Raw genomic sequence first — 16,038 nt, forward strand, 5'->3', positions numbered from 1 at the left:
GACCAACCCCTGTATGAAATATCACTATCAATCAAAGGGTTCTGAAGAAACTGGTCAGACATCAATTGTACAGAGTATTGCATTGCACCTGGTGACCTTTGGACCAGAAAATCAATAGGTGTCATTTTCTACTGCAGAAACTGCATGAAACTTTAAAATTTATTGAAGTTTGTTGAGTGTTACTGTAATTTATGTTGACATACCAGTAATTAGTAAATTTATAATATTAACACAGAACAACTCATTTTTGCAAAGTTGTTTATTCAACAAACATGGATCACAATGTTATCCAAACAACACAATCATCTTTTTTTAAAAATCATTATAATAGTGATTTTCCTTCAACTGTTCAGTAATGAATCCTTATTCAGTAGGTTCACATAAGACACTTGCAGGTTAATTTTGCAATGTTTTAGTTACATTAGTCTTCTGACACCAAAACTTGATCTTAACTAAGTCATGCTGTTTCCTTAGAAGAATAGTTTACTGAATCAGGATGGACTTGTGTCGTGAGGTGTGTTCATTGACTGTAAAACTCGCAGTTTTTTTTTCCATTCTCAAGAGCTCTTCTTTGTCTTCTATATCACATAAGAGTCATGGAATGCATCTTCTGCTCTTCAAGTTCTAAAAAAATGTGTTGAACAAATATTGAAAAGTTCATCTTATTTTTCACATTTTCATACAATACACACCTAATTCAATTTGATTAAACTAAATTTACATGTACAAGATCATTCATGATGCTAGAATAGTAATTTTACCACTTAATTAATTACTTAGTTGATAGATTATCATGCTCGCCCACCCGCCCCTCAAAAACATCTGTGAAATAACATAGATTTATATATCTGGCATTAAATTATGCACTTCTGTTGACAAAAACTCGTTTGTCATCAATATATTTCTCAGAAAATAAAAATTAAGAAATAAAATCTTCCCACAGTCTGCCCCATACTTTTTGGTGACCCCGGATGATAATCTTACTAATTAAGTTGAATTGGCCTAAAGGATGTTATGTTTTGATACAGTTTGTATACATGTGTTTATGCTGTATTGAAGAGCTATTAATAGTGTTACTACTCATAAATTAACAAGATGTCCACAAACCTTATTGGTTACCTGAGCATTAATCAAATTTAAAAAAAATTCAACGTATCACTATAGCTCTAAGGGCTACAAAATCCATGTTATACACTATATGACTCTTTTGGACCCACATTCACAACCCTGTGTTTTCGAAATTCGCAATTTTGGTACCCCTTTCTGGTTTTCCTTCATAAGCATTCAGCTTTATTTAAGGTGATGTCATAATATTTTGCGGAGTCAATGATTTAATAAGATTTATGCATAACATGAACATAAATTGTGTTCGAGTCTTTTTCAATAGTTATTGTAAAAAATCTTGTATAACCATAAAATATTTCAAACGTATATGAATAATCAATGAGCTACATTTTTCACAATGCTATACGAGTTATTTCCCCCTGATTACAGGGAGCGTGCATCACATTACTGTCATTCGATGGTGTCAAGTAAGGAATAAATAGAAAATTTGCAATTTCTTATTGCAATCAATTGCCAGTTAAGGATTTTTTCTAAGAATTAAGTATAATGACTTGAAAACAGTATAACTGAACAAAATGTCGTAGTCACTGATTACATGTATGTGGCCCATGTGTGTTTTTCTTGCAAGCAATGTATGGTCATGATGTAACAAAGTATGTAAATATTAACTAGTCCTCAATTTCTTTAGATCAGAATCATGATGTCCTCAGTATATCAGCAATTCTTCATTATTAATTTCTATCAATATTTTCGACAACCAAACACAACAAAACATGCAAGAAGATATGCCTAAAACACATGTACAACCAACGCATACATGTACATTATCAATTTATCGTTTCACAATGAACAACACTACTTGTTGCTAAATGTACACCAGATGCCAATAAACAAAGCATGTTAATTATCTTGAATTGGCATCTCTAGTGTAAATTTTAACAAAAATTTACTTGTTAAGAATTTTCAGGCATTATTAGGAAGTCCCCCCTCCTTATCACATGTATGCTTTCATTGTGCTCTTAATTCTAAGTGTCTGTTGTTTTAAAAACAGACTACTACTGAAATCCTCAGTGTTAATTGCATAATTTGGACACAAATAGATGTCAAATACACTTATAACCCCCCCCCCCTTCCCCAACTCTACAATTTAACGAAGTGTATATCTGAAAAAGTTTTCTCCATAAAATTGAAGAAATCAAACCCTGGTTCTAAAACAAAATTCTCAATTTTGGTATAGAGCATTTTTAAAAGTACCGTCAATCCAGAGTCCTTAGATTTACAATCTATGTTAATTCCCCTTGTCCCAAAGATGCTTAAAAGAAATTTGAAAAGAATTGGACGGGTGGTTATCAAGAAAAAATATTAATGTTCAATTAACGTCTTATGATGACTGACGCACACAAATAGCAACATGTAGGTCACTTGAGTGATTCTCAACATTGACCTAATTAGAATTAATCATTTTTACAAATGATACTGAGCTCATACACGTGTACATATATATGTGCGTCATTGACAACAAAACAACTAGTCTTTTTGAGTATGCCAATTAAGTGAAGTAATAAATTTTTTTTTTAGGAAGTTGTGATTAAAACGTTTCAAGTCATCATGTCGCATAAAAAATGGATGGTCTCCTGTGATTATTCTAGAGAATTCAGTTTCCATGCAGGCTCTATAACCAAAAAACTAAACCCAATGTACCACATTCCCCACATCTATTAATTTGTTTTAGGATTTATAATACTGGGATTCAAATTTGAATTTCAAATTATGTATTCAATGTGAATGTATTAATGCTGAATATTTACCTCCTCAAAGTTAGCAACTTGGTCAACTCCATCTTCAGGTGAATTGCACAGTATGATGCTCATATAGCTGAAACACAGAAAAGCACACATTAATTACATAAAATAGTGGTCATGTACTTTGGCCAAAATATGTGATTATTGGATGAATTAGTAAGAATTCAAAAGTATTTGAATATTTACAATTTACATTTAATATTTTTTGATTTACTTAAGTTGACAGGACCTACATGTATTAAAATTTGAGGGCCCAGTTACAGGACCCAATTCAAAATCATCAATTTTTCATCATTTAATTTTTCCAAACCAAGTGTCCTAAAGTTCATAATTACAGAGATGAGAAAACTTTAAATCATAATAGTATTTGTGTGATTTCTTCTGTAGATTAGAACCATCACATATTTGTGGGGGTTACCACAGGTAAACAAACTTGAAAGTAGCCTGGCTCACCAATATATATGATTTTAACAATCTTTATCTAGAATGCACACAGGCATTCACATGTTTGTTTTTATTGTAAACTTGACAGTCAGAGAGAGAGAGAGAGAGAGAGAGAGGGGGGGTCATCACTTAGGATTACATAAATTAAGCCTAGTCCTTTTGAAAATTTCCACATGAAACATGATTTTATAAGTATTCCCCAATTTTTACAGATCCTGAACTCTGTGTAAATGTGATAGGAAACTCCCCGAGTGAATGTTAGGTTGGGGACATACTTAACTAGTATTCTATATTGTACACCCATGCAGTAAATGATAGGACTACTTACAATGTTCAGTCTACATGTATACCACTATAGCTGACTAGCCTGGCTGGCAGTATAAAATAAATTGGGGTTCTCATATGTTTACTAAAAGCCAAATTTTCTGATACATTTTATTCAGCCTTTACTTTAGAATTTGGATTCTAAATCAAATAGAATACTGAAACGTCAATACAAGTTCCAACACGGCAACAGGCAGGGCTTTTTCATATTTTCTATGAATATGTCTGTCAGCCTTCTGTTTCCCTGGTCATTTTTTTAGTCGGATGTGATGCAATAAAGCGTTAAATTCCACAACATTTACTTTTTCTACTACTACGTAGACGATTGGATGCTAGAGTCCGGTGACTATGGCAAAGATCAAACGGATTTGTATTCCATGAAATAAACCGGAATCCTTTAGCACAATTGAAGATAAAGATCGTGGTAGTGAATTAAGTGAACAAAGAGCATCTGATATTGATAAACTTCTGAAGAACAAATTGAATAAAAACTCAATTTCCACCTCCTGCCATACTGAAAACAAATGAAGGCTGTTCATATCTCCAATACAAGAGAGTGTTACAAAGGACAATAACTCTTTCTGGTGTATTTTGGTTTGTGCACCAGAGGAAACTACTGGTTTATGTGTTTACCTTTGGTTTCTCCACAAATGTGTTTCTGTACTTTTTTAAAGTAAGATTCAATACATTTTACTAGCATTTGAGTTTACACCAAATGACTGGGCAAATATATTTTATCCCTCTCTAAAAATTACATATATCAAACCCTTATACATCATAAAAATAATTATTTCTATTGTTTCCAAGGATTAAATAAATACAAAAAAATTTCTAAAAGCTAGAACCTAGCTCAAAATAATTTTTACAATTGTTGTTTTTATAAACAATAGCGTTTAATTTTTGATTATTCAAAATATAACATACATGTGCATATCTTGTCCAGCTGTTGTGAGAGGATCGGTTTCCATGGCAACCGTTGCTAAGTCAAACCTTTGCATGTCCTTTTTGTTTTATATCTATCATAATATTGTTACACACAAAGTTTCATAAAAATCTGTGACATACCGTGGCCACTGAATTTTGATAGTTACATAGAATCAGTCTTAAGATGTCTACAAGTATGAAAGATATAGATTGTTTTTGTTGATTTTATTACAGTGCGATATTTCTGTTTTTCCCCAGTAAATATCCCCTTTCGTAACGTAAACGCCACATGTAAACGTTCATGTGGAGCATGGAATCATTAATATGGGAATACACCACAACAATGTTGTTCATATTAATTTATCAAACTTAATCTGAAGATTATTTATTGAAATATGATCGATTTCTATTGGTTCCAATTCAGTCCTTTATCCGGTTAATCCCAGCCTGGTCAGGACCGTAATCTATTGAACTGCCATTCCACACAGTATATGGCATTGAGACTGTTAAACCACTTAGTTTCTTATCTAGAAGACCTTTTACATGTTATTGATATAAATATAACTTTTGTTGGTCGAGAATTATTATCCTTGTCGTATTACAAACAATTTCACATGAGTGTAGTTCATGTAACAAGCGATAATTTTACACCGAATGAAATTGAAAATACAAATTACGTGATCACATAAATTGATAAAAAGGTTATTTAATAACCTTTTTAACAATTTATGTGATCATGTACATGTAATTTGTATTTTCAATTTCATTCGGTGTTTTTATCTAAAACGATAGTGACATAGTCGACTGTAAAATTATCGCTTGTTACATGAACTACACTCATGTGATTATTATTATATATCTTTATATCATATCCATACTACACAAAAGGTAACACACGCCTTAATTTATGATTTGTCGCGCTTATATGTAATCTTAGTGTGATGCGGAATTTTTTCCAGAAATATCAGATTTTATAATTTCACTATGTGCACAGGGAAGGCGATTGATGAAAGACCCTTTTTATTATTAATCGAAGTATTTCGTTTAACACATGTAAATATCATCCATCGCCTTGAATGTGCACATATCAGAATATTGACAAATGTAAGTAAAATTTTGAAGTTTTGGTTAAAAAATAGCGATCCGGTTAATTCGAGAGCGTATTATTCTACTATATGACGTTTTGGTACCATTTCGTTTGTATATTTGAAGAGAGGGTGTTGCCCCCAAATGACTTCGATGGGTAAAAGTGTGTCATCTTCTACTTTAATCTTCTTGATTTTACTAGGCCAAATTTATATGCTAAGCGTACCTTCTCCTTTTGTATGTGATAGAATTATAACTATTTGTGCGTTGTTTTGTGATGAAAATTTGCATATCTATAAAATTAAATATGAAGAGCTATAACTGTGTTGGGATGCCAACACGAATGTCTCCGAACACCTCCCCATGTCAGAAATGTTTTTGGGATGCCAACACGAATGTCTCCGAACACCTCCCCATGTCAGAAATGTTTTTTGATGCCAGATATGCACTCAGGATCCTCAATATACCCTAGAAAATAAATTTGGTTGAAATCCGACGGACTTGATTTTTGGCCGCCATTTTCTTCAATGGCAGCCATTTTGAAACATTTCAAAATTGATTGGAAGGAAATACTGAAGCTAGAAATGAATTGTTAACCCTCAATTTACCCCAGAACCAAAATGCTGTAGAGATTTTTACACGTTCACATATTTCGGTATATGGCGGCCATTTTGAAAATGGCGGCTTAAAAATTTTTTTGGATGGTGGAAATGGACTTGGGGTCAAAATATTACCCTAGAAATAGAATTTGGTTGAAATCCGACAACTTTGATTTTTTGGCGGCCATTTTGAAACGGCGGCCATTTTGAAAATTTGAAAAGTTGATTGCACCCCTCCTCAGGACCCCCTATCAGCTCAGAAAGTTTGAAGTTGATCAGTCGAAGCACTTTCATATAATCGAGCGGACACATTTCTCTGGAAAGAAGAGGAATAAAAAGAAGAAGAAGAAGAAAATAAGAATAATAAGAAACGGAGCAAAAACAATATGTCTCCGACACTTTGTGTTCGGAGACATAAATATAATAGTTTTAATTATTTGATCAATGTCAGTTTTTATCAAAACTGTACACGAACTTTACGGACAACCCTCGTATATGAAAGAGCTATTTAAAATTTGTCAAAGGCACATGGTTTTCAAAACGAAAATGACTAATAGGAATATCAAATCAGATTATTTCATGGTAAAAAGCTAATTATGATACATAACTTTATAGAATTAATTATTTGAAGATGATAATCAATCGAAATTATTTCAACTGAAATGCTTATCTGAAGTATATTTTACAAAGATGACGCAAGTGCAAGCCAATCCGATAACACGAGACGCAAAGTGATTTCACAACCTCCTTTAAGGCTGTCAATGGACGTAAAAGCTTGGGTACGACGAAATAAAGGCAGAATGCGACAAATAAAACGGATGGTATGGGATTTAGATAAAAGACATAAGTAGAATTATATTATATTAGCCTTACGATTGATGATTGAATGTTGTTTAACGCCCCTTTCGAGAATATTTCACTCATATGTAGACGTCACCACTGCCGGTGAAGAGCTGCAAAATTTAGGCATATGTTCGGCGCTTATGGCCTTTGCGCAGGGAGGGATCTTTATCCTGCTGTGACATGGGACCAAGATTTTTGCGGTCTCACCCGAAGGACCGCCCCATGTAGTCGCCTTCTACGACAAGCAAGGGGTACTGAGGACCTATTCACCCGGATCTCCACGGGATCATTAGCCTTACGAGATATTCGCAGAAATTCCTTCGATAAAGTTGGTTTATACCCCGTGAATAGGTCTCGAAGCAGGGTGGTCATCTATAAAGCTTACAGAAGGTACAAACTGACTATCCAGAACGACTTATGAGGGTGATCGGTGGGAAATAACATATTTTGGATACATTTTTGGTTCTGTATAAAATAATTTCATTCTAGAGGGGGTGGGGGCGTATGTACATAAGAGCTACATGTATCCAGACTTCAGGTGCCTGTGCATAATGCGACTTCGACGGGCGTATAAAAAGTTGTGTTGTTAGTTTGCCGTTAACATCTTAGTTCAATAATTATCAAAATATGAAGCAGATATAGAAGACTCTGTGGTGCCCTTTATTTCGAGTTGACATCTAATTCCCCCAAGTCCGTATAATCAGATAATCAAAATATTTTGATAACGTTAAAAGAATTAAAGAATTTTTTTAGTAACATCATCTTAATTTGAAATATTTTTGTTCCTGAAACAGAGAGTATACAACTATCTACATCTTAACGCAAAGTACATGTGTGTATGAGATTTCGGCTTGTGTAAATCTTTATTTTACATAGTATAATGTTAAAATACATCTTTAAGTTTTTCCCCCCATATAAAACCCAAGCATATATGTCCTTTGTATATTAAAAAGTGTAAACTGTGCAATAAGCGTAACATATTTTTTTCATTTACACAATTATACAAGTCTTTGACATCCTCCTTAACGTGTGTGCAAGGACTGCACTAATATACATTTATTGAGAAATGTGTTGCTACTAAGCATATCCGATAAATGTTTTTATGTGCCTTAGTTAATATGACTTGCCAAGTAGCCTTTGCTTGTTACTTGATAAAGGCAGTGAAAATAAGACAGTGATGTGAATTTAAAAAATGTCATTTATTTTGAAAATGACGAAGTTATATACAATGTAACAGAAATCTAGTGGGGGTCAGAATGAGTCGAAAACAAAAATACAAGAACATATGTATTACATAGGTATGATTATGCAATCTGACCCCTACAACACATAATGAAATATCGAAATAGAGCTGCCTGCAATTAAATAAGGTGGGTTTTACAAAATAAAACAGAAATAATTAGACGAAGTCATCTTTCATTTTAAATGCTTTTTTTAATTTTATGGCTTTATTTACTCAATTGATTTTTACATAGTTAAAAAATATAGAAAATTTCCAAAAATAAGATATATAAAACATATATATTACGTCCGTAGTTTCAAAGATTTATAGACACTCCTTTTGCGTAGCCCTGTTTTTACGCGCTATCGGTCATATTGACCGATACGGTAGAGAAAGGGTTAACCCTTTCTCTACCGGCACATTTTAGAGGTTTTTAAAGACTAAATGACAGTATTTTTAAATCGATTTAAATCTGCATGGATCACGATTTGGGGTAGACATACAACATATAATTTTGTTAGGAATTGGACAGGGAATCCCTCATGAAACATGAAATCGTTATAAATGTATCATTTGACTTAGTATATCGACAGTATGTCATATAAAAAAAATTGATATTTTCCCATTATTACATTTTCAACTTACGATATTATAATAACCAGTTTTGTTTTATTCGGTACAATATCTAAAAATTCGTACAAGGTTTTGAATAGCCTAAAATAGTACAAACATCTTTCACAAATAAAACACTACCCGATACTCACCTTTTGAAAACATGTTTTATCTTTATATTTGAATGTTTTATTATTCCATGATGGTTGTTGCACAAACTTCACATAAGAAAGTTTTGAATTTTAAATGCATTAAAACAACATATCTTTTGGAAGAATACCGAAATATGTACGTAACAACAAAAGTAAAATCACGTTTATCACGAAAGCATTAACTGATATATTTTTATGTCAGCATACGTCATGAAGTGCGTTAACGCATCATGAAAAGTACGCTGGTGCGAAGCGTTACTATTTATACCCTCAAGTATTTTTCAAAAATGATTTTTTAAATATTTCCATTTTATTTTCACTTCTGTCAGAATATGCCTAGCTGTTAAAATAGTCGTACTATATTTATCAAAGTTTCATGTGCACATTGTTCAAATTCATGAGGAAATTGCTATCATTCCAATTGGTAAAAACATCGAAGGTAAACATTCCTCTCTTACAATGACAATTAATGGTTGATACTAGTATCATGTTCTGTACAAAAGTCTGTATTAGGAAACGGGTTTCGTCTGCCATTCGAGTCACCTAAGACGCTTTTAAAGGCTTTAAATTTATTATTTCAATGTCTACAATTCCCAAACTATCGTCTTTCACAATTAAAGTGTTTCGTTCAATTCTGTACGTCACGCTTTTCCAAATAAAAGCAAAACTGTTTTATTTTAAACGTTTTGTTTGTATTCACTGGATGGCAGATGGCGCATTGAATCCATTTAAATATCAACTGCGATATCTAGATCAACTTTGATACACACACACACACACACACACACACACACACACACACACACACACATATATATATATATATACACAGAACTGTGATACATATGTTAATTGTGATACATATGTTAATTGTGATACATATATTAATTGTGATACATATGTTAATTGTGATACATATATTAATTGTGATACATATAATATTAACTATGATACATTTTATATTAACTGTGATACATTTATTAGCCGATACATATTGTATTAACCGTGATACATATACATATATTAACTGTGAAAATAAGCAACTCAGCAAAAATGCACTTTTTCTCTCTAATACACAGGTGGGTTTTAAAAAACAACAACAACAGAGCATGATTTACAGAAGGTTAGTTAATTGACTTTAACAGACAGTTAACTTGTCATTAACTCTTACATTTATTCTGTGATAACTAGACGTTAACTATTAGTTATAAGACTTAACCAACTTTTGTGGAACTGGGTCCTGCTCATTAAAATATAATCAAGTTCATTGTTCAGTCAATTAAACTAGAAATCAACGGATTTTTCTAATGGCCATACAATGTACATTGGAACTCAATTTATGTCTTAAAATGCTGAGAAAGGTCACCGAAGCTAGTTTTTGCTGTATCATATTAGATATAAACATAAGGCAAATTGAGTATGAAAAATGTCATTTATTCAAATGACGAACTAGATAACAAACTACTAACAAGGGGATCAGACTCACAAACAATCCACTGAAAATGTCACTGAAATAGAGAAAGAAAATAAACAATGACAAAATAATTCAATATGTCTGATCCCCCAAATTTATCTATAAAAGTCTACATCAACTACAATAAAAAACAACCTTACAAAGATGCAGCAAAAAGATGGCACATCAAAAAAATGGCACATCAAAAAATTGGCCGCACATCAAAAATTGATAGGGACTAGAAAGACAATTACATGGCAGGAATGAAGGGGTGGATGGTGGGTATAAAATACAGATCACACTTTATTTGCAGCCACGTCTGCCTACAAGCAAATCAAAATTGTAGAGTGACGCTAAGTTGGAGTCACGTGATTAATTACTGAATGCTGATTGGATAATATTATAAAGTATTGAGTTTGGGAGAATAGAAACAAATCTTAAATGTATGTTACAAAAATCACCTTAAAAACATAAAAATACGCATTTAAATCATAAATACAATTATTTTAATAATTGTTGTTTTATGTCTTAAAATGCTGAGAAAGGTCACCGAAGCTAGTTTTTGCTGTATCATATTAGATATAAACATAAGGCAAATTGAGTATGAAAAATGTCATTTATTCAAATGACGAACTAGATAACAAACTACTAACAAGGGGATCAGACTCACAAACAATCCACTGAAAATGTCACTGAAATAGAGAAAGAAAATAAACAATGACAAAATAATTCAATATGTCTGATCCCCCAAATTTATCTATAAAAGTCTACATTAACTACAATAAAAAACAACCTTACAAAGATGCAGCAAAAAGATGGCACATCAAAAAATTGGCCACAAGATGAGATCAACAGATCACATCCCGTGCCGAGCTTGCGAGCAACAAAATACAGGTATGGACATTAAAATCAACCCTCATCACTTACACAAAGAAAACCTTCCTGAGTAGTTTCAACAATCGTGAATAATACATAAAACAAATAACACAAATTCAAAATAACAATTTCTTAAAAATGGATGACAGCAGTGAGACACTGGCCTGTCAAATAGCACTTGAAATGTACAAAGTAGACTAAGACTAATAATCTAAATAAACATGCAACCTTGCTGAAGACTAGAATCAATCACAACTAAATGAGAATACATTTTATAACAGAAAACATGTAATGATAACAGCAGTGAAACACTGTCCTGATATCAAGCATGTGGCTTCTTATGCAAAGAGGAATGAGTATATGTTCATAAGATCAAAACCATAAGTAAAGTAAAGTCATGAATGCCGGCAAGTAGGTCAAGCTACAGAAATACATATATGCATCAAATAATCGTTCCCGAAAACTCAAAAGAATTTTGATGTTAACAAACATGATCTAACAGTAGTGAATGGTTCACCCGACATAAAAATATATATAAATAAGACATGGAAATGACCACATGTACAAATGTTATGACGCTTAAAGCAGCAGTGAGACACTGACCTGCTTTAATGTATTTAGTCAATGTTATAGTAATTGCAAAATGTGCTAGCTTATAGTTTGAAAGATTGTATTCTTATGTACCGATGTAACACATTTGAATTCCAACGACCTAAATGCTGAATATAATTTTTTCAACAATCGTGAATAATACATAAAGCAAATAACACAAATTCAAAATAACAATTTCTTAAAAATGGATGACAGCAGTGAGACACTGGCCTGTCAAATAACACGTTGAAATGTACAAAGTAGACTAAGACTAATAATCTAAATAAACATGCAACCTTGCTGAAGACTAGAATCAATCACAACTAAATGAGAATACATTTTATAACAGAAAACATGTAATGATAACAGCAGTGAAACACTGTCCTGATATCAAGCATGTGGCTTCTTATGCAAAGAGGAATGAGTATATGTTCATAAGATCAAAACCATAAGCAAAGTAAAGTCATGAATGCCGGCAAGTAGGTCAAGCTACAGAAATACATATATGCATCAAATAATCGTTCCCGAAAACTCAAAAGAATTTTGATGTTAACAAACATGATCTAACAGTAGTGAATGGTTCACCCGACATAAAAATATATATAAATAAGACATGGAAATGACCCACATGTACAAATGTTATGACGCTTAAAGCAGCAGTGAGACACTGACCTGCTTTAAGGTATTTAGTCAATGTTATAGTAATTGCAAAATGTGCTAGCTTATAGTTTGAAAGATTGTATTCTTATGTACCGATGTAACACATTTGAATTCCAACGACCTAAATGCTGAATATAATTTTCTGAGAAACCTAACTGGGCAGCATGAGTTTGGGGTTTGTTTGCTTGACGTACTCCCATTGATGCTGCCCTCAGGCGCAATTCAACAATTGGCCTTTCCCAGGGAATAACTGAAGATTCCCTGATACGACGAAAGGATTCATCATAATTTCTCCATGCTTGATCAACATGGAGCCTGCTGATTTCACGAACTGTGAAAGCATATTTAAGAAATTGCAGGCATCATTAGGGAACTTTTGCAAGTAAATTGATGTAAAGATTAAGAAAGCATCTGTCCACTGATTAATGCTTAGTGGCGTTTTATTGTTGGATGCCTGGTTAACCTCTATTTTACCAGCTTTGACCGTAATGGTCAGTGGTTCTTCACCTGAGGATGGAAGCAAAGATTTTAAATCTACGAATTCGTGATTCCATATCTTTTGTTTTATTTTTTGTGACACTGTTGCCCCAAGTGGCACAGAATCACACAATTTTATTGGCATTTGACTTTGTGACCTACTTGCCGACTCACCTGTGAAAACATGTCCAACAAGGAACTTAAGTTGGAGGCCGACACATCCTGATTTCCCTCACTGCCATTTAACATAGATGAGCTCACGGGTGTACTGTCAGTCATAGTTTGTGGCTGTGCTGATGCCTCCTGCTGAATTTCTGTTCCTTGTTGTCTCTGTTGGGCAACTATATGCTTTGCTAATTCTGCATAGTCTATTTGTGAGGCTAAAGTGTTCACTCCACTTGAACTTGATTGAATGGGATTCAGATCATTTCGCACTGAATCACTTGCACATGTGAAATTGGGAGCTTCTGAGCTACCCGGAGAATTGACTCTCCTGCGCTTCGCTGACAGGCGCTGGCTGGGTTTGGGTGGCATTGTTCCTGTAACAATACACATTTTACAACAAATTGTCAAATAATTATGGAAGGTGGCATTATTTAGCAACCAATTTGCCACGAAAAATGTCAAATCAGTATAGAAATACATAGCATACACCTACATATGTAATGCACAAGGTGCATGCTTAACTGATGAAGGGTGAGTATGTAATAACTGCCATACACACAGAAATGTAAGAGTAGAATAATGATTTACTATGCATAAGAAAACTGAACTGCTATCAAAGGATAATGATAATAATATTTGCTGAATGTAATATCAGCAGACCACATGGTCATTGTGATTTTGAACTGAATTATAATTTCATTAAGAAATAAGGTAAAATGACACAAATTAAAATAGGTATTGAGAGTAAATTGTGCCTAACGTATAAATACTTAATCATGAAGAATGCACCCCAAACAGGGTGACAAACATCAAGAAATATGGTTTGTACCACTATTAAATGAAATCTAAAGTGCAACTAATCCCTGGGATACTCTACATAAATGCATAACCCCTTATAAAAATAGCAATGGTTGACTCTGACCCAAACTAAATCTGGGTAACTCTGACCCAAAATGTAAATGTGGGTAACTCCAACCCAAAATGTAAATGTGGGTAACTCCGACCCAAAATATCAATGTGGGTAACTCCGACCCAAAATATCAATGTGGGTAACTCCGACCCAAAATATAAATATGGGTAACTCCGACCCAAAATATCAATGTGGGTAACTCCGACCCAAAATATAAATATGGGTAACTCCGACCCAAAATATAAATCTGGGTAACTCCAACCCAATGAGCAAATAAGGGTAACTCCGACCCAAATAAAAAGTAGGGGTAACTCCGGCCCACAGAAATTTATGGGTTAACTCAGACCCACATAAAATGAGCAACTTTGACCCGCTTGCAAATAAAAATGAATAAAACTCTAATTCACACGATTACTATGTATAGGTACCTAGTAACTGACCCATATATGTACAAGATTCAATATGCATTGAATTGAAATTGCTGCTAGGATTATCTTGGACTGTAATAAAACAGAGATAGACTATGTATCAATATATTGCATAAGACGCATTTAAATGTCATTATGCACATGCCTTGTTTGTTGAACAGAAAGCAAATAGTACCTGCATGTGGATGTTGAACATAATTACAAGAGTCAATCAATCATAGGTACCATATTACCAAGATGCCATATACATGTCAAATACAATTCAACGAATGTTGATCTGATATGAATGCTTTGCTTGAAATTAAGCCTAGGTCAGTGTATATTAAAATATTCTATATACACATACTAACGGAAAATATAAACAATTCCGTGCAAACTTAAAAATTATACTGGCCTGAGGAATTTTGGAGCCTGAATTACAGCATTTCTTATACTCCGAAGATATTTCCTCATAGGCTGGCTGAGGGAAGGGGTGCAATCCAGGTGTACACCATCTGGCCCAAGATAAGACAGGGAAGCCCAGAAACCACGGTGACGCCAAAATACCACTCCCGATAAGTTTTTTGTCATCATATCCAGTTGGATGTTGATCCGTATCACCATTTCGTTGTATCCCGGACAGGTGGCGAACGGGAGTCTACGAATTAATTGGCCAATATAAACTAATCGAACTCCGACACCTAGCACCAAATATTCCGCCAAGGAAACAATATCTTTGGCCAGTTGAGCAGAGTTCGTAGATCCTGAGATGTCATTACCTCCTATTTGTATGAAAATCACGTCGGGGACCTCGTCAAAACGGGGCAACGCATGCCTAGATCCGCCCGCTAAGTGTTTAACATGGCGTGCACGAAACCCCCCTTTTCCACGAAAGTTTATCGAACAAAACTGTTTTTGTAACCTTAGATTTAACATGTCCTTCGTCATACAGAATTCCTTCAGCCGGCGAATATAAGAGTCTCCAATAACACATACGTTAAGTGGTTTGTTGATATCCATTAGGCAATCGCTTATAATTACATAGCGTCCCCTGCACTGACCGACTTCCCACAGCACATGTACATAAATTGACAAAGTAAACAAAGGAAACCAATTTCCTCACTTACTGTTTTAGAAAACTGCACCAGATTAAGAAAACGTTGATATGATTATCGAAAATCACATTAATTCCCAAGTTTTATAAAATACAGATCACACTTTATTTGCAGCCACGTCTGCCTACAAGCAAGTCAAAATTGTGGAGTGACGCTAAGTTGGAGTCACGTGATTAATTACTGAATGCTGATTGGATAATATTATAAAGTATTGAGTTTGGGAGAATAGAAACAAATCTTAAATGTATGTTACAAAAATCACCTTAAAAACATAAAAATACGCATTTAAATCATAAATACAATTATTTTAA

General features: G+C 33.7%; 1 protein-coding gene across 1 annotated transcript; it reads right to left on the reverse strand.

Moving 5' to 3' along the window:
* Positions 1–201: 201 nt before the first annotated feature.
* On the reverse strand, positions 202–15,863 carry LOC125664764 (uncharacterized). Its single transcript, XM_056149453.1, has 3 exons — positions 13,305–15,863; positions 2,874–2,940; positions 202–624 (listed from the first exon to the last, which is right to left on the reverse strand). The coding sequence occupies exons 1-2, from the start codon at positions 13,773–13,775 to the stop codon at positions 2,908–2,910; spliced, it is 504 nt and encodes a 167-aa protein (XP_056005428.1). The 5' UTR covers positions 13,776–15,863; the 3' UTR covers positions 202–624; positions 2,874–2,907.
* Between the last annotated feature and the right edge of the window lie 175 nt (positions 15,864–16,038).

This window comes from Ostrea edulis, chromosome 9 (assembly GCF_947568905.1).
Source record: "Ostrea edulis chromosome 9, xbOstEdul1.1, whole genome shotgun sequence".
Taxonomy (NCBI): domain Eukaryota; kingdom Metazoa; phylum Mollusca; class Bivalvia; order Ostreida; family Ostreidae; genus Ostrea; species Ostrea edulis.